Raw genomic sequence first — 23,814 nt, 5'->3', positions numbered from 1 at the left:
ACAGAGCTCCAGAGTTCTTCTGTGGAGATGGGAGAACCTTCCAGAAGGACAACCATCTCTGCAGCACTCCACCAATCAGGCCTTTATGGTAGAGTAGCCAGATGGAAGCCACTCCTCGGTAAAAGGCACAACAGCCCGCTTGGAGATTGCCAAAAGGCACCTAAACGACTCTCCGACCATGAGAAACAAGATTCTCTGGTCTGATGAAATCAAGATTGAACTCTTTGGCCTGAATGTCAAGCGTCACATCTGGAGGAAACCTGGCACCAACTCCACAGTTAAGCTTGGTCGTGGCTGTGGGGATGCTGTGGGGATGTTTTTCAGCGGCAAGGACTGGTAGACTAGTCAGGTTTGAGGGATAGAGGAATGGAGCAAAGTACAGGATCTGGGGCGAAGGCTCACCTTCCAACAGCACAACAACCCTAAGCACACAGCCAAGACAACGCAGGAGTGGTTTCGGGACAAGTATCTGAATGTCCTTGAGTGGCCCAGCCAGAGCCCAGACTTAAACCCGATCAAGCATATCTGGAGAGACCTGAAAATAGCTATGCAGCGACACTCCTCATCCAACCTGACACAGATTGAGGGGATCTGCAGAGGAGAATGGGAGAAACTCCCCAAATACAGGTGTGTCAAGCTTGTAGCATCATACAAAGTACAGTGTCTGAATACTTATGAAATTTGATACTTCATTTTTTTAATGTAATTTTTTGTTGTTTTTTTTTACCTGTTTTTCTTTGTCATTATGGGGTATTGTGTGTGGATTGATAAGGATAAATTTTTTTCAATACATTTTACAATAAGGCTGTAGCGTAACAAAAATATAGAAAAAGTCTATGCACTGTACATATATAATTATATTCTGGACTCCGACATTGCTCACTATAATACTTCTATATTACTTTCTTCTTCTGTTTCAGTTTTACTGGTATTGTTTTGTATCTTTAGGTATTACTATTCTGTCAGAGCTAGGAACATAAGCATTTTGCTACACCCGTGATAACATCTGCAAAATATGTGTAGGTGACCAATACAATTTGTTTTAAAGTCCTCAACTTCAAAGCTAGCTTACTGGATATACTCATTACTGCACTTGTTTGTTGTGATTGAATGACAAAGACAAACCCAAGAAAGACCCATATCAACGGGGCCAAATCCCAAAGTGCTATCGCCCTTTATACACTGACATCAGCTTTAGGGAGCGATAATATAATGTCCAATTGTGGTTGCAAATGAGATCAGTTGTTCTGGTGAATTTAGCATATATTGGTGGTTTAACGAGAGATCGCCTCATGTTGAGACAGTGCTAAATGTTGGTTGTCATTGGCCCACTATGGCTAAGAACAGCTTGAATCCTCTGACAATATAAAAGTGAAGGACAAAGAGCAAAAGAGTGACATGATATATATAAAGTTCTCAACCCTCACCCAACAGACTCTGCCAGGGGTTTAGTAGAATCTTCAGACACAAACACATGACAGGCAAATCTCTGGTCAGCTGGGTGTTTTGTGATGAAGCCAAAGTACCTAAGGGGAAACCATACAAACCACACATAGGTAAAAAAAGAAAAAAAGAAAAATACAGGGGTAAGAGGAGTGAACCCCAAGGGGGAACCAGGTTCCGGGAGTAAAATAATTTTGAAATGTATAAATGCAGATTTTACAATGGAAGGTTCCCAAAGTAATTCTCTTTCTCCATTTCCTCCACTGCCTGCATAACGACTCTCCCAAAAAGCACATTTTTATTGGAATACGGTGAGCATGACTGACAAACTTTCATCCTGGTGCAGGTACTTACTTGCTGTTCTTAGGGTGATATCCACAGAAGGAAACATTCTTCAACTGGAAGAAGTGGCTGCACTGGTTACTCTGTGATGACAGACAGACAGACAGACAGACAGACAGACAGACAGACAGACAGACAGACAGACAGACAGACAGACAGACAGACAGACAGACAGACAGACAGACATATATATATTGTATTATAAACTAGTACCGGATTTGCGTCCTTAAATTTTGGACTGACTTTCTTCATTTTGGGCTCAAAATATGCGTATTATCTGGGACCATTCCACTGCATTTTTTAAGGGGGGTCAGTAACATTGGGCAACTGCGATGTCACAATGAAATGCACACTACATACAGTATGAATGCATCAAAATTATTTGGTACAAACCTCATTGACCAAATTCTATGGCTCTGGAAAAACAGGTGTTGGGGGTAAAAAAAAGTATCTACTCTCCATGTCAACAACTGCGTTTTGTCATGGAATTTGCTATCTGCTTACCCCACATCATCTGTAGGAGCTGTAGCTAGTGAACTTTATGATTGGTCAATTAGATATTAAAACAAATCATAGCCTTAATGTCAACAAAGAACCCACTGATGGTTACATAGCTTGACTTCAGTTTAGGTGGGCACCGCTATTGCCAGATTTTAATTCTCACTCTCCTCTATACAATACAAGTGGAATATTATGTGTAGACTGCAATACACTTTAGTGCCCACACTAGAGTGTTATCAACCTTCTTTACTGGGAATATTCCCCTAGTGTGATCTTGCTGGTCAGAGGTTTGATTAAAAAGCATCCATGTATCTAGTCTTGTCGTCGTACTTTGGTCCAAACTCAACTGCTGTCTTTCTAACATGCGCTGAAGGTGTGCCTGAAGAAGTGTGTGTGATGCAAATACATGTGTAGAGTGTGTGTGTGCATAAATCTGAGTGTCTGTCTGTGTACCTGTCCTGTTTGTGTGGTGTGTGTGTGCGTGTATGTGTACAATGTGTGTATTTTAGTGTGAAAGTCTTACTTTGTCAGAGGCATAGTAGTCATCCTGGACTAGGAGCTTGACGCCTTTCACGTTGATCTCAAGGATACAAGACGAAGGTGGGTTATACTGCACTGTCATCCTCCTATTGGTGGCAATCTGGTGGCAATCAAAACAGCATCAGCATCCCTTGAAAAAAGCAGCAGCTGAAATGTCAAGCCTGGTTTAGATATTGAATGTATATGTAAAAAAAACTTCTGCGCCCTTATTCTATAATTGGAATTTAAAACGTGAACAGGGAAAGAAGACATAGGAAAGAGGTGGGTTATTAGTCTCAAAATTCTAGTGGCATCTCAGCTAGGAGCAACAAGGTCTCAGCCGCGAAGTGGTAGGCCACACAAGCTCACAGAACAGGACTGCTGGGTGTAAAAATCGTCTGTCCTCTGGAAGCAACGCCAGCACAAGAGCTTCATAAAATGGGTTTCCATGAGCGAGCAGCCGCACACAAGCCTAAGATCACCATGCGCAATGCCAAGCATGAGCTGGAGTGGAATGAAGCTCGCCACCCTTGGACTCTGGAGCAGTGGAAATGTGTTCTCTGGAGTGATGAATGACGCTTCACCATCTGGCAGTCCAACAGGCTAATCTAGGGTTGGTGGATGCCAGGAGAACGCTACCTGCCCCGATACATAGTGCCAACTGTAAAGGTTTATGGAGGAGAAATAATGATCTCTGGCTGTTTTTCATGGTTCAGGCTTGGCCCCATAGTTCCAGTGAAGGGACATTTTAATGGTACAGCAAACATTGACATTCTAGACGATTCTGTGCTTCCAACTTTGTGGCAACATTTTGGAGAATGTCCTTCCCTTGCCTGTTTCGGCATGACAATGCCCCCGTGCCCAAAGCAAGGTCCATACAGAAATGGTTTGTCGAGATCGGTGTGGAAGAACTTCAATGGCCTTCACAGAGACCTAACCTCAACCCCATCAAAAACCTTTGGGATGAATTAGAATGCCGACTGCAAGCCAGGCCTTATCGCCCAACATCACTGTCCAACCTCACTAATGCCTAGTTAAATAAAGAAATACAAATAAATAATGCTCGTGGCTGAATGGAAGCAAGTCCCCACAGCAATGTTCCAACATCTTGTGGAAAGCCTTCCCAGAAGAGTGGAGGCTGTTGAAGCAGCCAAGGGGGGACCAACTCCATATTAATGCCCATGATTTTGGAATGAGATGTTCGAGCAGGTGTACACATACTTTGGTTATGTAGTGTAGCTATGAGCAATGGCTAATACCGCTTTTCAACCTGCCTCTGTCTTCTTTTCTTTTCTACCTTGTTTTAATGATTTCCTGTCCTAACCTTTCTAATTTGTAATCTCAGATTCTTCTCCTGTCAATGCTTGTTTGTGTTATACAGGGTTGGGGTCAGTTCTGAATTGAGATGCTCTTTAATTCCAATTCTATTCTTAAATTTAAATTTTGTTTTATTTGCCCACACCCTACAGGATATAGACTGAATTAGATTCTGAATTCCAACCCCAATCCTGGTGTAATAACACACTATTTTCAATAATATTTTTCTCCCCAATTATTTCCCATCTTCCTACTTACTCCATTTGTCTCTTCATCCATCTGTCTCTTCCCCCCCTCTCTCTCAGTTAAAGTTTATGGTCTTCTTTGGTAATGTGCCAGATGACATCTCTCTCATACTCTTTCTACCCTCTCACTCTTTCTTTCACAAGAAAAGGCAGAGCACCGCCCATACCTTCTGCATAGCTGCACACAGAACATCGTTGCCTTTGTGGTAGGGTACTTGGACCGAGCCCAGGAATTTCATGTGGTACCTGTCTACCCAGTCACTGCTCTTCACTGTGTGGGGGAGGGAGGAAGGAGAGAGAGAGAGAAATATTAAATATGGATGTTACAGTACATTTAAAGGCGCAATATGTAGAAATATAACTGCCATTTCCTGGTTTCTAATGACAAATGCAATATATAATGTAGAGAATAATTGTACCATCAATAACTGTCATGGACCGCATAGAGATATATCTTAACTTGTTTTTGCATATTGCAGCTTAGTAACTAGCAACCACTTAACTATCCTCAAGGTAAGCAACATTCCATCCTTCACCATCTTGTAACTAATCATTTGACATCTGTAAGTATTAATATTCCTTGTTAATGTGTGTTTATGTACTTATTATTTCACAATTTCTTACTTTGCATAATGTTAAAAAGATTGCTTGCAAAAACAGGTTCAGTTGATCCCATTGAAATGTATGGTGTTAAACTTGGACGTTAGCTAGCCTCATTGCTATTAATGTTTCTCTCTTTAATTGTCATGCTGAACAGCATGGATGTGTGTGTATGCAAATGTGTATTTGTGTTAGTATGCTCACCAATGTCCTACCAGTTTGGTCTATTTTGGTTCATCCTGGATGTTCACCTCTCTGTAAATTGCCCCATCTGCAAAGGACTATTGTAGCCTATACCTACCTTGTGAGACCTGTAAATCATTGTTCTCTCCTGCTGTTTTCCCAACATGTTATGTGTTACTGTTTAGATTTGATACATCCAATTCTACATGTATCTATCTATATATGTGATAATATCATACTTACCTTTTGGCATGCTGTGCTTAGAGTTTTTGTGCGTACAGTTTTAGACTTCCCACCATTGCACCAAATGGTAGGTTGGACCTCCCTTTATATGCGCAGAAAGATACATTTGTATATGTTCATCCACAAAGCCCTTTTGGGTAAACTCCTTCTTTACCTCTGTATTCTGGTCTCCCTCATCACCAGCAGTTGCCATACAGTGCCTTGCGAAAGTATTCAGCCCCCTTGAACTTTGCGACCTTTTACCACATTTCAGGCTTCAAACATAAAGATATAAAACTGTATTTTTTTGTGAAGAATCAACAACAAGTGGGACACAATCATGAAGTGGAACGACATTTATTGGATATTTCAAACTTTTTTAACAAATCAAAAACTGAAAAATTGGGCGTGCAAAATTATTCAGCCCCTTTACTTTCAGTGCAGCAAACTCTCTCCAGAAGTTCAGTGAGGATCTCTGAATGATCCAATGTTGACCTAAATGATTAATGATGATAAATACAATCCACCTGTGTGTAATCAAGTCTCCGTATAAATGCAACTGCACTGTGATAGTCTCAGAGGTCCGTTAAAAGCGCAGAGAGCATCATGAAGAACAAGGAACACACCAGGCAGGTCCGAGATACTGTTGTGAAGAAGTTTAAAGTCGGATTTGGATACGAAAAGATTTCCCAAGCTTTAAACATCCCAAGGAGCACTGTGCAAGCGATAATATTGAAATGGAAGGAGTATCAGACCACTGCAAATCTACCAAGACCTGGCCGCCCCTCTAAACTTTCAGCTCATACAAGGAGAAGACTGATCAGGGATGCAGCCAAGAGGCCCATGATCACTTTGCATGAACTGCAGAGATCTACAGCTGAGGTGGGAGACTCTGTCCATAGGACAACAATCAGTCGTATATTGCACACATCTGGCCTTTATGGAAGGGTGGCAAGAAGAAAGCCATTTCTTAAAGATATCCATAAAAAGTGTTGTTTAAAGTTTGCCACAAGCCACCTGGGAGACACACCAAACATGTGGAAGAAGGTGCTCTGGTCAGATGAAACCAAAATTGAACTTTTTGGCAACAATGCAAAACGTTATGTTTGGCGTAAAAGCAACACAGCTCATCCCCCTGAATACACCATACCCACTGTCAAACATGGTGGTGGCAGCATCATGGTTTGGGCCTGCTTTTCTTCAGCAGGGACAGGGAAGATGGTTAAAATTGATGGGAAGATGGATGGAGCCAAATACATGACCATTCTGGAAGAACCTGATGGAGTCTGCAAAAGACCTGAGACTGGGATGGAGATTTGTCTTCCAACAAGACAATGATCCAAAACATAAAGCAAAATCTACAATGGAATGGTTCAAAAATAAACATATCCAGGTGTTAGAATGGCCAAGTCAAAGTCCAGACCTGAATCCAATCGAGAATCTGTGGAAAGAACTGAAAACTGCTGTTCACAAATGCTCTCCATCCAACCTCACTGAGCTCGAGCTGTTTTGCAAGGAGGAATGGGAAAAAATGTCAGTCTCTCGATGTGCAAAACTGATAGAGACATACCCCGAGCGACTTACAGCTGTAATTGCTGCAAAAAGTGGCGCTACAAAGTATTAACTTAAGGGGGCTGAATAATTTTGCCCGCCCAATTTTTTCAGTTTTTGATTTGTTAAAAAAGTTTGAAATATCCAATAAATGTCGTTCCACTTCATGATTGTGTCCCACTTGTTGATTCTTCACAAAAAATACAGTTTTATATCTTTATGTTTGAAGCCTGAAATGTGGCAAAAGGTCGCAAAGTTCAAGGGTGCCGAATACTATCGCAAGGCACTGTACCTGGTCTGCTAGGTGGTTTTTACTTAACCACCTCTTGGCACGGAACCCGGTAGCAGGACGAAATTCAACAACATACGGTGATCGCTACATAAATAGTCATATTAAACATTCATGAAAATACAAGTGTCTCACATGTTTTGAAAGCCTAGAATCTTGCTAATCCAACTGCGTTGTCAGATTTAAAAAAGGATTTACTGCGAAAGAATACGATGTGATTATCTGAGGATAGAGCCCCATAAAAAAGAAATATTTCAACCAGCACAGGCGTAACAAAATCACAAACTGCAATCCCAATGCTCATTGTTACACAATGAAATGTCTATTGTTTGATCAAATCCATTTTTATAGCCTAACACGAAACATTTTGTGAATGCCTGTGTCTTGAATTCCGTCTCATTCCATTTTCGACGACACACTCGAGGTAAATACACACACAGAATGTGACTTTTTCATTCATGTTTGGATTCATTGCAATCAACTGGTATGTTTGTAACACAACCAAACCTGATGGGTCATTTCGCAGGACGTATTGACTGAAAGAAACCGATTTGAAGACAACAAGTAATGAGATCATCGTGCACCAATTATTTGCCCGCTGTTTCATTGATTGACTATTTTAACCCAATGACCACTGATCGTCTTGAAATCTAGCTGGGTAGATAGCCAATGAGCTGAGGTAAACAGCAATATGTAATGTGTTGGAAGACCAACCCATGTAGTAAACTCCGGCGTAAAGAGGGTCATTTGCCATTGAAGTTTCATACCGGAAGGAGCAACGCATGTTGCGCAGAGCGTTGTTTTGGTAGTATGGCGACTAAGTCAGGGAAAGCTAAATCTAAGTGTAGATATACAGATGTACACACAATTTTAGAAGAAATTGATTGAGGACGATTCATTTAGCGATTCCCAAATAGAGGAATATTTTTTTAATGGAGAGGACATCGTTTTGGACTGGTAAGTTCTTCTCATGCTAAAGCCGTTGTTTGAAATTAATAATATATATTTTTTGGTGTGAAATGAAATAGCCTATTTGAGGCTGTTGAGGGGAGGGCATGCCCACAACAATGGCCAAAGTGAAATGGAGACAGTAGATACAGCTGGTCTGTTGTAATATCATAAAGACAGTAGATCTAGCTGGTCTGTCATAATATAATAGAGACAGTAGATCAAGCTGAAATGTCATAATATAAATGAGACAGTAGATCTAGCAGGTCTATAATAATATATTCAACCTTATGTTCCCTGTACTCTATATACTGTATATCTGTTTATTATACAGTACCTGTTGATACAGGGCTCATATGTGAAACTATTCTAACTGAACATTTTCTTTCACAGTGACACTGACTCTGAATGGGAGCCCCCAGTGCCATCCCCCACTGAAGCTGGTTGATTCAGCTCCTGCCACAAGTGGTGTTCATCTGCCCAGGCATCAGCAGCATAATATTGTGTGTAGAGGATTGAGGGTCTTCCATATATTGAAAGTGTTATTTTGTAAATGTATATATTTTTTTCTTCATGTTTTTTCTCCATTTTATGGGGGGGGGGGGTTAGAATACCATTTTGGTATTTTGTATATAGTTATTCCATTCAAAATGTATACCTTCACCAATTTGGCCACTTGGGTACATTTGGGCCTCTTGTGTGGTACACCTGGGTCACTTCATGATAAATGTTATGTAGCACACCTATTTTCGAAGTTATCATTCTGAAACTTTGCGCAAGTACTGTTGCCCTCATGGTTTTCACCAAAATTGTCCCCATCATCCTATATGAATGTTTTATCTTGTTCATTTTAAAGATGATGATACAAAAAACATATGTTTTTTCTTTCATTGTATTATCTAAACCAGATCTATTGTGTTATATTCTCCTACATTCAATTCACATTTACACAAACTTCAGAGTGTTTTCTTTCAAATGGTACCAACATTATGCATATCCTTGGTTCTGTGCCTGAGCTACAGGCAGTTAGATTTGGGTATGTCTTCAGGCGGAAATGGAAAAAAAGTAGGGGGTAGCTCTAAGAGGTTTTAAAGTCCCCAGGACATTCACAGTGTTAGGCAAGACTGCTTTATCTTCTTGTGCACCAGATGCATGGAATATTCTACAACCCATGCTTCATCTAGATAAGTTAGTGCCACTGAATGAATTTAAAATATTGATGGGAGACTGTTCCAGAGGAGTGTAAATGTTTGTTTTTTATGGCTGGATCATGTTGATGTGTTGTATTGTTGTATGTTGTAATTATGTCATGTATTGATTGTTGCTGCCTTCTTGGCCAAGATTCCCTTGAAAAAGAGACTCTGGGTCTCGATGGGCTTTTCCTACATAAGAGATGCCGATGGCATTTGCTGTATGATTGATGAGGAACTCCATATTGCAAATGTACGGTCCCTTACTAGACGTCCGCAAATGTTTGTAAAATAGGCCGATGGCCTCAGGCCGTGCCCCAGGGACAGATCCTCCGGGAAGTCATCAAATGAAGTCTCGGACATTTGGTCTCCATTTCATAAAATGTACAATTTTTGTAATGTCCCCGCTGTTCTGGAAAATTAGTAATTGGCTGCTTATTGCAAATGCACAAAACATCACCAAAGTGACATGGCCATTTCTCCTAAACGGAAAAGACTTTGAAGACGAAACTCGGTGAGCACAGGTTTGGCCAAATGGGCTTTTAGCCCAGAAACAAGATGGTGTCGAGGCCTCAACGCTTTCTGAGTTAAGGCCCATTTTCTGGGATTAAAGGTAAAAAACGGTCATAGAGCGCTAATTTGACTGCTTCATGTCAAAGTACATGAGCCTACGGTGTCAGGAAAAAAAGAACCAGACAGTTATCTGTCGTAATTTACGAGAAATCGTACAATGTACAATTGGGGATAGTTAAATGTTTTTCCCCAAAAAAACGTTATAGATCCAGTTGCAGGGTGTTCAGTTGAATCAGTTAAGGTGGGTTTTGGAGCTCTACGTGATTTGTGATTTTCTGAAATCACACAGTCAATGGGGAGTGACACAGTGTGGGGCTAATAGACACACAGACCCTGCAATAGTGACCTGCGTTCGAACTACCAAAGAACTGTCAAGCCTAGAGCTCTGAAACTTTATATACATGTTCTAGAGTTTAAGTCGACCGTGCACGGTGAGTTATGTGGCTCTAGAAGGTTCCCCGGCAGAGAAACAGCCGTGTACATTTGCAATGACTTCAATTCATTTTGACCATCTCAAAAATGATGACATTTAGAAAAGTCCCAGAGTCTCAAGACTAGGTGCATTGAAACCGCCTTGGCCCATAGAGTCGGACCCTAAAGTTTCTGTTCTCTGTCAGGGACCCCGTAGCAACGCACAGAAGAAGTGAATTCTCAGCACTAATTAAGGTCGCTGCTCGGGTTCCGAATGACCTATCGAGCCAAAACTTGGGATTCGGGGTTGCCTCAGCTAGCCCTACACATAATGTTGGAACTGGACCCGCAGCTAGAATGTAACTACGTGTTTTAAGTTTTTATTATGGTTTTAACAGAAGGCACTGTGAATTTTGGGCCTGCTCTAAAATGTTTGATCAACGGCTTCTAAACAATTTGGACAAAGTGGGTTTGGTGTCAGTCTGTATCAGTTTGGTGTCAGAATAATATCTTATTGACTGATGGACGCTGGCTGACTTTTGTACATTTGCAATAAGTTTAAACAGTGATGAACGATCACCAAAATGACAGACTGAAATCAACACTAAAAGTGTTAGCAAATGGCATCACTGCAGTCTCTAGGCCGTGCCGAGTTCAACGAGATGCCCCACTTGACCGTAGCTCACTCGGTCTGACGACCGTGCAAGAACGTAGGCCCAAAGTGAAGCCTGGTCTAAATTTCAGGTGCTTTTGGGTAACAGTGGCATAACTGTTAGGGTTAGAAGCACAATTAAACCACAGGAACATTCCTATGGTCCTCCCGATCTGTGCAAGCCTAACCTTTACCGTGTGGCATTAACCCTTAACAGTGAAAACAGGGTGTTTTCATCTAACAGTTTACAATGACATCTCTCCCCAAAGGAATACATTGCCTGCTGCCCTTATTTCAACCTGAAGCCTATGTGGGTTATGAATACCATATCAAACTGTCTTCAATGACAATCCATCAGGCCACTATGCGGACTACCTGTGTTGTTTCTAAGCTTCCTGTAGCAACCGGAAGTGGTTAAATTCACCCTAAATGTTTTTTTTTATGTACCCAACCTGCAGTTTGTGAAAAACACCGCATTCAACCCTGTGTAAATCAGTCAGTTCTTAACATAAATACTTGAAACTCGGGATTCTGTAACAACCTGCCCCAATGCATTTATTATTAGTATGTATTTACTTTCAGCTTCCTGTGCCTACCGGAAGTGTCTTAAATTGGGGTCATAGGGGCTGTTTAAAAGGGTTAAATGGTTACATTTTTGCACAACTTCATATGTGTGATTAGGCAACCCTCATGAACAGTAAATCAGTCATTTCTCCCATCAGATATCCAAGAAAAACTCACACACACACATAGCCAGGATGGAGTAACACAGTGTGGGGCTTATAGACACACAGAGCCTGCAATAGTTACCTGCGTTCAAACTATCAAAGAACCATCAAACCTAGAGCTCTGAAACTTTAGAAACATGGTCTAGAGCTTAAGTCGATAGTGCACAGTGAGTTACGTGGCTCTAGAAGGTTCTCAGGCCGAGAAACAGCCTTGTGCATTTGCAATGGCTTCAATTCATTTTGACCATCTCGAAAATGATGACGTTTAGAAAATTCCCAGAGTCACAAGTCTATTGCATTGAAACCACCTTGGGCCATAGAGACGGACCCTAAAGTTTCTGTTCAAATGCTCATTCAGGGACTCCATAGCAACTGCCGGAAAAAGTGGATTTTCAGCACTAATTAAGGTCACTGCTCCGAATGACCTATCGAGCCGAAATTTGGGATTCGGGGTAGGCCTACACATAATGTCAGAACTGGACCCACAGCTAGAATTTAACGTGTTTTACATTTTTATTGTGGTTTAAACAGAAGGCGCTGTGAATTTTGGGCCTGCTCTGAAATATGTGATAGTTGGCTTCTAAACATGTTGGACTAAGTGGGTTTGGTGTCCGTATGTATCAGTTTGTTGTAAAAATGATATCTTATTGACTGATGGATGCTGACTTGATGGCTGACTTTTGTCCGTTTGCAATAAGTTTAAACAGTGATGAACCATCACCAAATTGACATGCTGAAATCAACACCAACGAGCGATGGAGAGGAACCACTATCACTGCCATCCCAAGTTCAACGGGCCAGTCAATTGGGCATTTCTGCAATATATTAGAGCATGTCACATTCGTGATGGTAAATGCCCATTGAAAGACATTGCAAATGGACAGTACATTTGCAATGTTTTTAATGAGGGCTTTACCATCACTAAATGGACATGATGAAATCAACACAAGCAATGGAGAGGAACCACTATCACTGCCCGGCCATCCCAAGTTCAACGGGCCTGTCAATTGGGCATTTCTGCAGTCTCTTAGAGCATATCAAATTTGTGATGGTAAAGGCTCATTGTAAGACATTACAAGTGGACAGCAGTGCACCTGGTGATCGGAACGGGTTACGAGGAGCAATGTTTTTAAATGGCTTTTAATACCTTTAGAGGGGTGCAAGGGGTCCACGGCTGGGTAGGGAGCAGGTGTCATTTTGGATGGTTTTTTTTTAAATCATAAAAAAACAGTCCCGCTTCTCTCTTTTCAAACATGGTAAATGGACCTTCTAGGTTGATTCGGGGCTTAATAACATAGTGACATATCATTTGGTCAGTATAAATGCCATTTGGACATGGTTCACAGACTTTTGGGTTCGGAAGCCGACTTCTTATGTTCATATATGGCAAATGGACATAACATCCTGAATTGGCACGTCCAATACTTATGTTTGGCATTTGGACATTTCTTATGACTTTTGGCCATGGTTCACTGACTTTTGACTTCCTATGGTCAAATATTGTAAATGGACAAAACATAGGCCTTATAATTCAAAGATATGTTCATATCGTTGTTATATATGTATTATTAACACAAAAAAAAAAGCATTTATTTGAAAAACGGTCCAAAAAGCACTTTTTTAGGAGTTGTATTTTTTAAAACATTTTAACATTTTCAAAATTTGACCCTTGGGTCTTGATTTCATGTCCATTTGCAATATGAAAATGTATGGTGGCGTGAACCCGCCATCTTTGGGATTTTTTCTGTATGACACTATAATGCTATAAGCTTTGAATCAACTGCTTTGGTATTTGCGATTGTATATGTTTCGCCCAATGGCAATATGTTGCCATTCATTTTTGTCAATTTCACGGGGGTCTTCCCTTCTGGTTAAGTAAAGGTAAAAAAAAATATGACTTTACTTACAACGTCATGTGCTTGAATCATTTGGTTATGAGGATCAAACTATTTAATATGCGTGTTCCTTAAAGAGGCAATATGAAGTTGTTACATCTATTTTTAGACTTTGAATTTAATGATATACTGTAGGCCAATTGATTCTTGAAGAATATAACTTATACATTCTCATTAGCTTAGTTTTTAACTATCAGCTTGTTTTACTCCACTGTGTAAACATTTTAATTGTAAATATTCTCCAGTCCCTTCCCTGTTTACCAAATCAGTGGCTGGGTGTTGGCTTTGTTATTGTTTGAACTACAGATTGCCCCTTTAAAGTGATACAACTACTCATTTAGCATGTTAGCACTGTGTAAATAAGCAGGGATCAAAGCACTGCACCTTTGAAGCTCTCTGGCTCCTTGGCGACCTCTATGGCGTAGTAAGCAGGGAAGATGCCGCAGGTGCCTGTACGCATGTTATAGCCTTCGTACCAGTAATCCTCTGCTTGTACCTCCACCAGTACAGGGTCATCAACCTCCAACTCCAGCTCATCATCATGGCGAGGGACAAACCTGTTGTCGTCACAGAAACAGGGACAAGCAGTCAGATATAACAAGTCAGATTTTAGAACCTGTTCATGCTTACAGAAGCAATTTTTTAACGATGTAATGTTCAAGTCCACACCTGTGTACTTTGGCTGGTAACAGATACAGAGCACTCAGCTTAGAAGATTCACAGATATTCTACTGAACTGCTTATAGTGGTCAAACAACATAGTTAACAAATATTCCTGTACTTACAATGTCATGTGCTTGAATAATTTGGTTATCAGGAACCAATCTAGGCAACCATTGAAATAAACACCTAGACTACCAAAACCCCTAGATATTCAAAAACACCTAGACAATACAAAAACTAAACAAACCACGCTCGTCACACCCTGACCTAACCAAAATAATAAAGAAAACAAAGATAACTAAGGTCAGGGCGTGACATTCTAGTTGTTTTAAATGCAATTATACACATTTCATTCATCTGCCGTAGATGCAAGAAAAGGCTATGTGCAACCTCTCTCCACACAGCCAGCCAGCTGCGACAACAGGACACCGCTTCAGTTCTGAGCTAGATAGCTGTCCAATGTAGTTTGTGAGTGTATTGTGAGAATGTATAAAATATAAACTACTATATGGGACTATAAATTACCAACCAACCAGCTTTGGAATAGTTAGAAGGTATATTTCCCTGCTTTAGAGAGGAGCTGGTTACTGTACCTGGAGAATTCCAGCAATTGAGCTATGCTAACGATAAGCTAATGTCAATTACCTTCAAACTGCATGCAGAGACATAAAAATTATGTTGAATTCATCGGACGAGGTAAGTAGAATAAAGAGCTACTGTAAATCCCCAAATCTCGCTGTATCCCTTTAAAAAGGAATAGTTTCACCATATTAAAACAAGATTTCAGTTCAAGTAACAGGGGTTGACCTTAACTTTACAATGATGGTGAAAACTATGAGAAATGTTGTGGTTAAGTGGGTTGAAATCTTCCTAGAAGTCAGAAAAACCTGGCTTCCAAAATGCAGAATTTTGGCACTTTATGAACAATGTATAGACTTGTCCATATGGTCTATATTAAAGAAAACTTAATTTTAGTATATTGTAATAGTCTTTTAAAATGCAATATTTGTGCACCATTTCTACTTAACATATCAAAAGGATGCAAAATGTACTCTATTTGTGGAACGATGCAACTATGCATAGATTTCTCTGTTCTACTGATACTAAGAGACCCATTTCGCCTGTCAAATCTATATGTCATGGAACATATCTTACAAGTCACATTACTAAATGCTACAATGCAAGGCCAAAGTGTAAATGGTCAATTACTTTAGTGGTTAAGATTACCTAAGTCATCTGAGTAAGTATGACGGGTTAGAGGTCTTTGCTTATTAATCAGTGTTAAGATATAGTTATGGGTTCAATTCCCACATCAGCTATATACGGAAAGTATGTGTTTAATAAGTATCTTTGTATAAATACTTGCCAAATTTCATTAGCAATAGTGCAGGTGACGTCGACGACAATGATGATGGTGACCAAGACAATGATGATGTGATGATGATGATAATAAAGGTGTATCTCACCTGTAGACGGCTCTGTGACTCTGTTCCCTCTCTTCCCCATTTATGAGGCAGGAGAACAAGCCAAACGGCTCTGCACCTCTAACCCGTCATACTTACTCAGATGACTTAGGTAATCTTAACCACTAAAGTAATTGACCATTTACACTTTGGCCTTGCTTTGTAGCATTTAGTAATGTGACTTGTAAGATATGTTCCATGACATATAGATTTGACAGGCGAAATGGGTCTCTTAGTATCAGTAGAACAGAGAAATCTATGCATAGATAATAAAGGTGTATCTCACCTGTAGACGGCTCTGTGACTCTGTTCCCTCTCTTCCCCATTTATGAGGCAGGAGAACAAGCCAAACGGCTCTGCACCTGGAGAAGTCGGGAGGAAAATAGTTTTTGTTTTTATTCTGAAGTACTGTTTCCAAAGTATACCTAACAGAATACACACTGTACTTACAATAATCGCTTATTTTATTTATCCTTTATTTAATTAAAGGTATCCCGCAAGCGTCTACTCTGGGTTCAGTACTTTTTAATATCTACAGTGCCTTCAGAAAGTATTCATATACCCTTGACTTATTCCACATTCTGTTGTGTGTACAGCCTGGATGAAATCTTCCATCTACTCATAATACCCCATAATGACAAAGTGAAAAATATTTTAAGACATTTTTGCAAATGTATTGAACATTAAATGCATAAGTATGGTGTATACATAAGTATTCACACCCCTGAGTCAATACTTTGTAGAAGCACCTTTGGCGGCGAATGCAGCGGTAAATCTTTTTGGTTAAGTCTAAGAGCTTTGCACACATGGATTGTACAATATTTGCCCATTATTCTTTTAAAAATTCTTCAAGTTGATTGTTGGTCATTGGTCACAGCCATTTTCCAGTTTTGCCATAGAGTTCCAAACCAATTTAAATCAAAACTGTAACTAGGCCACTCTGGTACATTCAATGGCGTCTTGGTAAGCAACTCCAGTGTAGATCTGGCTTTGTGTTTTAGGTTATTGTCCTGCTGAAAGGTGAATTAGTCTACCAGTGTCTGTTGGTTTTCCCCTGCTTATAGCTGTTTTCCATTTATGCATTCCTTAAGCAATGGCTTTTTTCTGGACACTCTTCCGTAGAGCCCAGCTCTGTGGAGTGTATGGCTTAAAGTGGTCCTATGGACTTATACTCCAATCTTAGCTGTGGAGCTTTGCAGCTCCTTCAGTGTTATCTTTGGTCTCTTTGTTGCCTCTCTGATTAATGCCCTCCTTGCCTGGTCCGTGAGTTTTGATGGGCGACCCTCTCTTGGCAGGTTTGTTGTGGTGCCATATTCTTTCCATTTTTTAATAATGGATTTAACGGTGCTCTGTGGGTTCGTCAAAATGTCAGATATTTTTTAATAACCCAACCCTGATCTGTACTTCTCCACAACTTTGTCCCTGACCTGTTTGGAGAGTTCCTTGGTCTTCACATGGTGCCGCTTGCTTGGTGGTACTCAGTGGTGATGCAGACTGGGGCCTTTCAGAACAGGTGTATACAGTTGAAGTCAGAAGTTTAAATACACTTAGGTTGGAGTCATTAAAACTTGTTTTTCAACCACTCCACAAATTTCTTGTTAACAAACTATAGTTTTGGCAAGTCTGTCAGGACATCTACTTTGTGCATGACACAAATAATTTTTGTTTACAGACATATTATTTCACTTATAATTCACTGTATCACAATTCCAGTGGGTGAGAAGTTTACATACACTAAGTTGACTGTGCCTTTAAACAACTTGGAAGGTCAAGGCTTTAGGAGCTTCTGGTAGGCTAATTGACATCATTTGAATCAATTGTAGTTGTTCCTGTGGATGTATTTCAAGGCCTACCTTCAAACTCAGTGCCTATTGGCTTGACATCGTGGGAAAATCAAAATAAATCAGCCAAGACCTCAGAAAAAGATTTGTAGACCTCTACAAGTCTGGTTCATCCTTGGGAGCAATTTACAAATGACTGAAGGTACCACATTCATCTGTACAAACAATAATACGCAAGTATAAACATCATGGGACCACACAGCCGTCATACCGCTCAGGAAGGAGATACGTTCTGTCTCTTAGAGATGAACGTACTTTGGTGCGAAAAGTGCAAATCAATCCCAGAACAACAGCAAAGGATATTGTGATGATGCTGGAGGAAACAGGTACAAAAGTATCTATATCCCCAGTAAAACGAGTCCTATATTGACATAACCTGAAAGGCCGTTCAGCAAGGAAGAAGCCACTGCTCCAAAACTGCACATTTGGACAAAGATTGTAATTTTTGGTGAATTGTTCTCTGGTCTGATGAAACAAAAATAGAACTGTTTGGCCATAATGACCAGCGTTATGTTTGGATGAAAAAGGGGGAGGCTTGCAAGCCAAAGAACACGATCCCAACCGTGAAGCACGGGGGTGGCAGCATCATGTTGTGGGGGTGCTTTGCTGCAGGAGAGGCTGGTGCACTTCACAAAATAGATGACTTCATGAGGCAGGAAAATTATGTGGATATATTGAAGCAATATCTCAAGACATCAGTCAGGAAGTTAAAGCTTGGTCACAAATGGGTCTTCCAAATGGACAATGACCCCAAGCATACTTCCAAAGTTGTGGCAAAATGGCTTAAGGACAACAAAGTCAAGGTGTTGGAGTGGCCATCACAAAGCCCTGACCTCAATCCTATAGAAAATGTGTGGGTAGAACTGAAAAAGTGTGTGCGAGCAAGGAGACCTACAAACCTGACTCAGTTACACCAGCTCTGTCAGGAGGAATGGACAAGATTCACCCGAAAATGTGGGAAGCTTGTGGAAGGCTACCCAAAATGTTTGACCCAAGTTAAACAATTTAAAGGTAATGCTACCAAATAGTAATTGAGTGTATGTAAACTTCTGACCCACTGGGAATGTGATGAAAGAAATAAATGCTTAAATAAATAATTCTCTCTGCTATTTTTCTGACATTTCACATTCTTATAATAGAGTGGTGATCCTAACTGAACTAAGACAGGGAATTTTTACTAGGATAAAATGTCAGGAATTGTGAAAAACTGAGTTTAAATGTATTTGGCTAAGGTGTATGTAAACTTCCAACAACAACTGTATATACTAAGATCATGTAACACTTAGATTGCACACAGGTGGAATTCATTTAACTAATTATGTGACTTTTGAAGGTAATTGGTTGCACCAGATCTTATTTAGGAGTTTATAGCAAAGGGGGTAAATACATATGCATGTGCCACTTTTCTGTTATTTAAAAAAATTTGAAAAGTATTTTTTTTTCATTTCACTTCACCAATTTGGACTATTTTGTGTATGTCCATTACATGAAATCCAAATAAAAATACATTTAAATTGCAGGTTTTAATGCAACAAAATAGGAAAAAAGCCAAGGGGATGAATACTTTTCCAAGACACTGTATATAGACTTGAAATCACTGGCCACTTTTATAAATGGAACACTGGTCACTTTAATAATGTTTACACATCTTGCATTACTCATTTCATATGTATATACTGTATTCTATTCTACTGTATCTTAGTCTATGCTGCTCTGACATTGCTCGTCTATATGTTTATATATTCTTAATTCCATTCCTTTACTTAGATTTGTGTGAATTGGGAATATGTTGTGAAATTGTTAGATATTACTTCTTAGATATTACTGCACTGTCGGAGCTAGAAACAAGAACTTCACTACACTATAACATCTGCTAAACACGTGTATATGACAATACATTTGATTTGATTTGATAGCACACTTCCTTTTATCAAGGGTGAAAAAGTAGGCTGGGCCTCTGACATCGAATAGGTCGAAACATTACATGCTGTTCATTTATCAAGCTCCTTCGCAAAAACTCCAGCATTCCTCAAATTATTACTAACCTGAAGAAGTACGAGATACCATACCCGGTCACAGCTAGCTTCTGTCCTCCTCTGGGTACATTGACTTCAACACACAACCAAGGAGGCTCATGGTTCTCACCACCTTCCATAGGCTTACACCATAATTATGACAACTTCAGGAGGACGCCCAGGACATCCTCCATCCTCCAACCAGAGCTCTTGCTGCATGCACTGACATGTTGTCCACCCAATCGAAGGAACAGATAATTAATCTAGTACTGATAGCATAAACTACAGCTAGCTAGCTAGCACTGCAGTGCATAAAATGTGGTGAGTAGTTGACTCAAAGAGAGAAGAAGACAATAGTTTAACAGTTTTGAGAGAAAGAGAGCTAGCTATATTTTGTAATATATATTTTTTCACTTTCACTTACTTAGCTAGAGTGTAACGTAGCTAGCTAGTTTAGCCTACTCAAACACCCGGCTCAAACAGAGAGGGATGCTATATTAGAAAGCTGGCTATAGCTATCCAACAATGGAACTATTACAAGTCAAAGTAAGCTTCTGGTTTTATTAATTTATTGCCACTGGGGCCTGCCGGTGTAACTGCTGATGATTGTACACTGTACTGCATGATTGTAGTGGGTTTACTGACACATTAGTTCTAGTAGCTATGTTGTCTATGATGCGACAACGTTATAGGCTGTGTGAAGCAGTTAGCGGTCAAGATATAAAGGTTTGGCTTGGAAAGGTTTTGTTGCCTGGTCACAGACAGCTGATGTGTTGTGCACTGAAGTCCACACACTTAGGGAAAAGGTGAGAGGAGGAGAGAGAGTTGATAGATGTGAGGAATTATATGCTGTATACAACGTGCTGTTCGTATGTGGCTACTATGAAATTTAACTTTGTTTGAGCGCGATTAGGGGTATATTCATTGTGCAGATTCTGTTGAATAATCTTTCTTAAACAGAAGCAAACAGAACAAAATGGGGAAAAACATACCAGAATTTGTCCAATAGAAACTGTTGTTTGCCACTGTTGGACTAATGATTACACCCTAGATCAGCTAGGTAAAGGCAAGAGTGTGCAAGGCGGTATTGAAGTGTCAGTGTCTGTCACCTTGATTACTAAAAATTATATCGACCTTTGCACCTACATGGTAAACTTTCATTCATAGGCTAGGTTGTAGCAACTTCATAATGGGTACAGGCAAAATTCAAGTACAGTATGATGTAGTAGCCTAAACCTATCGATGTTACATTGAGCTGGGTCACTGGAATATGAATGGCAGTCATCCAATATGCTATGTCCAATAGAAATAAGGCCATGTTCATGAAAAAATGTATCATCCTCCTTCATCTTAAACTGTACCGACCACCACTGATTGAGACACAAAAAGTATCTCTAGCTTAAACTGGATTTTCATGGGGATTTGTTTTATTATGTTACTTAGATTGATGCACGGGTGAGTCAATAGACGAAGGATTAAAATGTTGTAACTTTTAATGGCGTCATTGGATAGAACTTTTTAACTTTATATTTGTTTCTACGAAACATAGAAATGCTCCGTTTTCACATATGTTGACACTGGTATTGTGCTGGAGATAATGAATATGAGGTTGAAAAGTGATTGAGTTGCCTTTTAAGCTTAACGTAAGAAACTGCAGTGTCTGAACACAAGATGGTGTCATTGTGGTTCAGTGGCGGTACCTACTGGATGATCGTGACCGTCCGTTCATGAAGATGTTGAGGAACTTCTTAGAGAAGTGCAAGTTCGCCTCCGGGGTGGAGTCCTCTGACAGACAGGCGGGGGCTTCTCTCCTCACCCTTCCCCCTCTCACTCTCTCCTCCTCCTCCTCCTCCTCCTCCTCCTCCTCCTCCTCCGCCTCCGCCTCCTCCTCCGCCTCCTCCTCTTTCTCTTCTTCTTCTTCCTCCTTATACTTCTCCCCTATGGCCGACTCATACGGAGACGAGATGCAGTTGTCGTAGACGGTCGCAGAGTTGCTGTCGTCGCTGTAACATTGGTAACACTGCCTCAGACTTACCAGTTCGAGCTGCGCGTGCTCATCCACAACGAGTGTGTACTTCACAGAGTCGTAAGACAGACCACTCGCTTCTGAGCTCATCAAAGTACTCGTGGGGGCACCACAGCCACCACGTCCCAAATACTGCCTGCCTCCCACAACCCTTACCCTCTCATCCTCACCCTCTACCCCAAATGTCTCATCTTGGGCATCTACATACTCCACCCCTGCCCCTGCCCTCACCATCGCCCCTGCTCCTACTTCCCTCAGGCCGAGGTTCAGGGCTAAGCCTGGGGGTTCCATGGGGGGGGCGGTAGAGGGAGGGGTGAAGAGAGCCTCCACATAGGAGGCGTAGGAGGGAGGGGGCATGTAAACCTCGTCCTCCTCACAAATGGAAGGGTTGGTCCGGTCGGGCAGAGGCTGGTAAGGGGGCGGGCCCTCGTTGTCAGAGCTGATTGACATGCGTCCGTGCTCTGGCTGCTGGGACAGGAATGGATGGTCCTGCTCGGAACGGTGCACGGGAGTCAGATAGATCTCCTCGGTGGGTTCTAGGCGTACATCTGTGTGATAGCGGATCTTCTCTCTGTGTGTCCCTGGGGGCCCCAGAGCTGCGAGTGTGTAGTTTTGGGGAGGCGGGGGTGCTGGGGGCTTCTCCGGCAGTTTGGAGCGTGTCCCCGCTGTGGAGCTCTCGGTGTGTCCAGAGGTGTGTTTGTATCTGCAGGGAGTGTCAGTGGATGTGCCGCGGTCCTTGGTCTGCGTCCCACCTCCGTGCTGCAGCTTGTCCTCGTCGCTTAGACAGCTGTGCTCATGGGGAGAAATCAGCCCGCCTGGGGGAGGGAGACAGACAGAGACCCAAGCATTCACAGACAGACATACAAGAAGACACAAAGACAGACATATCCACACATGTACACATTAACATAGAAAATACACAAACACATACAAGGGCACGAATCCCTGTGCTGACATGGTAAAAATCTGTCGTTCTGCCCCTGAGCAAGGCAGTTAACCCACTGTTCCGAGGCCGTCATTGTAAGTAATAATTTTTTCTTAACTTACTTGCCTAGTTAAATGAAAAATAAAACAGATGGAAACTTATGCTGCAGTTCACATACAGTACACACAGACAGTGCAAATACAGATCAACATGCACAGACAAACACACACAATTATCAGAAATGTCTAGTTGGTTAGGTAACACTGGGATTACACTCTTAATCCACGTTACTCATCATATTCAGTGGGCAGCAAATAGAATGTGATTGACCTAGTACGTTATAATCCACTGTCAAAAACTATTAGAGCCTTGCAGGGATGCTGTCACTATCAGTGGACACTAATACATGCTTTGAGAGCAATGTATAAAAATATTGATAAATTAAGTTATAATTACAACCATTACTAATGATTGGGGGTGTGAAGCAATGAAGAGAGTCAGATACTGTCATTATAAGGAGACACATGTATCCCAGAGAACATGTAGTTGGCCAATACAGACAATTGTACCAGGAAGTGCCATTGGAATGAGAACTATATTTTTCAAGAGATATCTGATCAAGAAAACAGCAATATAAAGCATCAAACCAAATTGGTACTAGTGGACCTAAATATGACACGGTTATATATTAGAGAGACAGATGTAACTTCAAAAGAACGGTTTATGTGTATGTGTGTCAAGAATAAAAAGTCAACCATTTTCTATTTGATTTTGCTATCCTTTCTGTCCATGCACATTTAGTGACAGCTAGGGTAATAGAAGCTTCATAGTTGTGCAGCACTGGCCATCTTTTTAACATCTGAGTCGGCGATGCAAGTCGTTAACTCAACAAACTCTCTGCTAGTTTTACATATACTCTCGTTCAGAGGCCATTCTAATTAATCCACAGACAGATTTTGGACAATGTTACAATGGATGAAAGGAAATATGTTTATAGTTCTAGGTGCAGTGGTTGATTCTGCAGTCACTGCTTTGTTAAAATCTACTAAATCAGCAAAATCAGCAACCCCCCAAAAGATTAAAACTGGTGGTACGAGCCAGCAGTCTCCTGTAAAGTGAAGTGGTGGTGGAACAGCTCACCTGTTTTGAGGGGGGAGGATGAGAGTGAGACCTTCTCCTGCCAGCTGTACTTCTTACCAAATGAGTTGTTGTTTAATGTGTCCTGAGAGGGCAAGATAGAACGGTAAAAAAAAGAGATGAAGCGAGAGAGAA

General features: G+C 40.9%; 1 protein-coding gene across 1 annotated transcript in view; it reads right to left on the bottom strand.

Annotated features, from left to right (window-relative positions):
- LOC135536764 (C-Jun-amino-terminal kinase-interacting protein 1-like) overlaps positions 1–23,814 on the bottom strand; it is a 107,118-nt gene that overhangs the window by 16,105 nt on the left and 67,199 nt on the right. Inside the window, exons 6-13 of the mRNA XM_064963281.1 lie at positions 23,683–23,764; positions 21,296–22,432; positions 16,022–16,097; positions 13,994–14,166; positions 4,535–4,638; positions 2,810–2,926; positions 1,798–1,868; positions 1,428–1,526 (exon numbers count right to left, since the gene is read on the bottom strand). Coding sequence (XP_064819353.1) covers positions 1,428–1,526; positions 1,798–1,868; positions 2,810–2,926; positions 4,535–4,638; positions 13,994–14,166; positions 16,022–16,097; positions 21,296–22,432; positions 23,683–23,764 — 1,859 coding nt within the window. The remainder of the gene's footprint in view (positions 1–1,427; positions 1,527–1,797; positions 1,869–2,809; positions 2,927–4,534; positions 4,639–13,993; positions 14,167–16,021; positions 16,098–21,295; positions 22,433–23,682; positions 23,765–23,814) is intronic.

This window comes from Oncorhynchus masou, chromosome 1 (assembly GCF_036934945.1).
Source record: "Oncorhynchus masou masou isolate Uvic2021 chromosome 1, UVic_Omas_1.1, whole genome shotgun sequence".
In the NCBI taxonomy this organism is placed as follows: Eukaryota; Metazoa; Chordata; class Actinopteri; order Salmoniformes; family Salmonidae; genus Oncorhynchus; species Oncorhynchus masou.
Note: the sequence above shows the minus strand (reverse complement) of the source record. Positions and strands in the feature narration are given on the sequence as shown.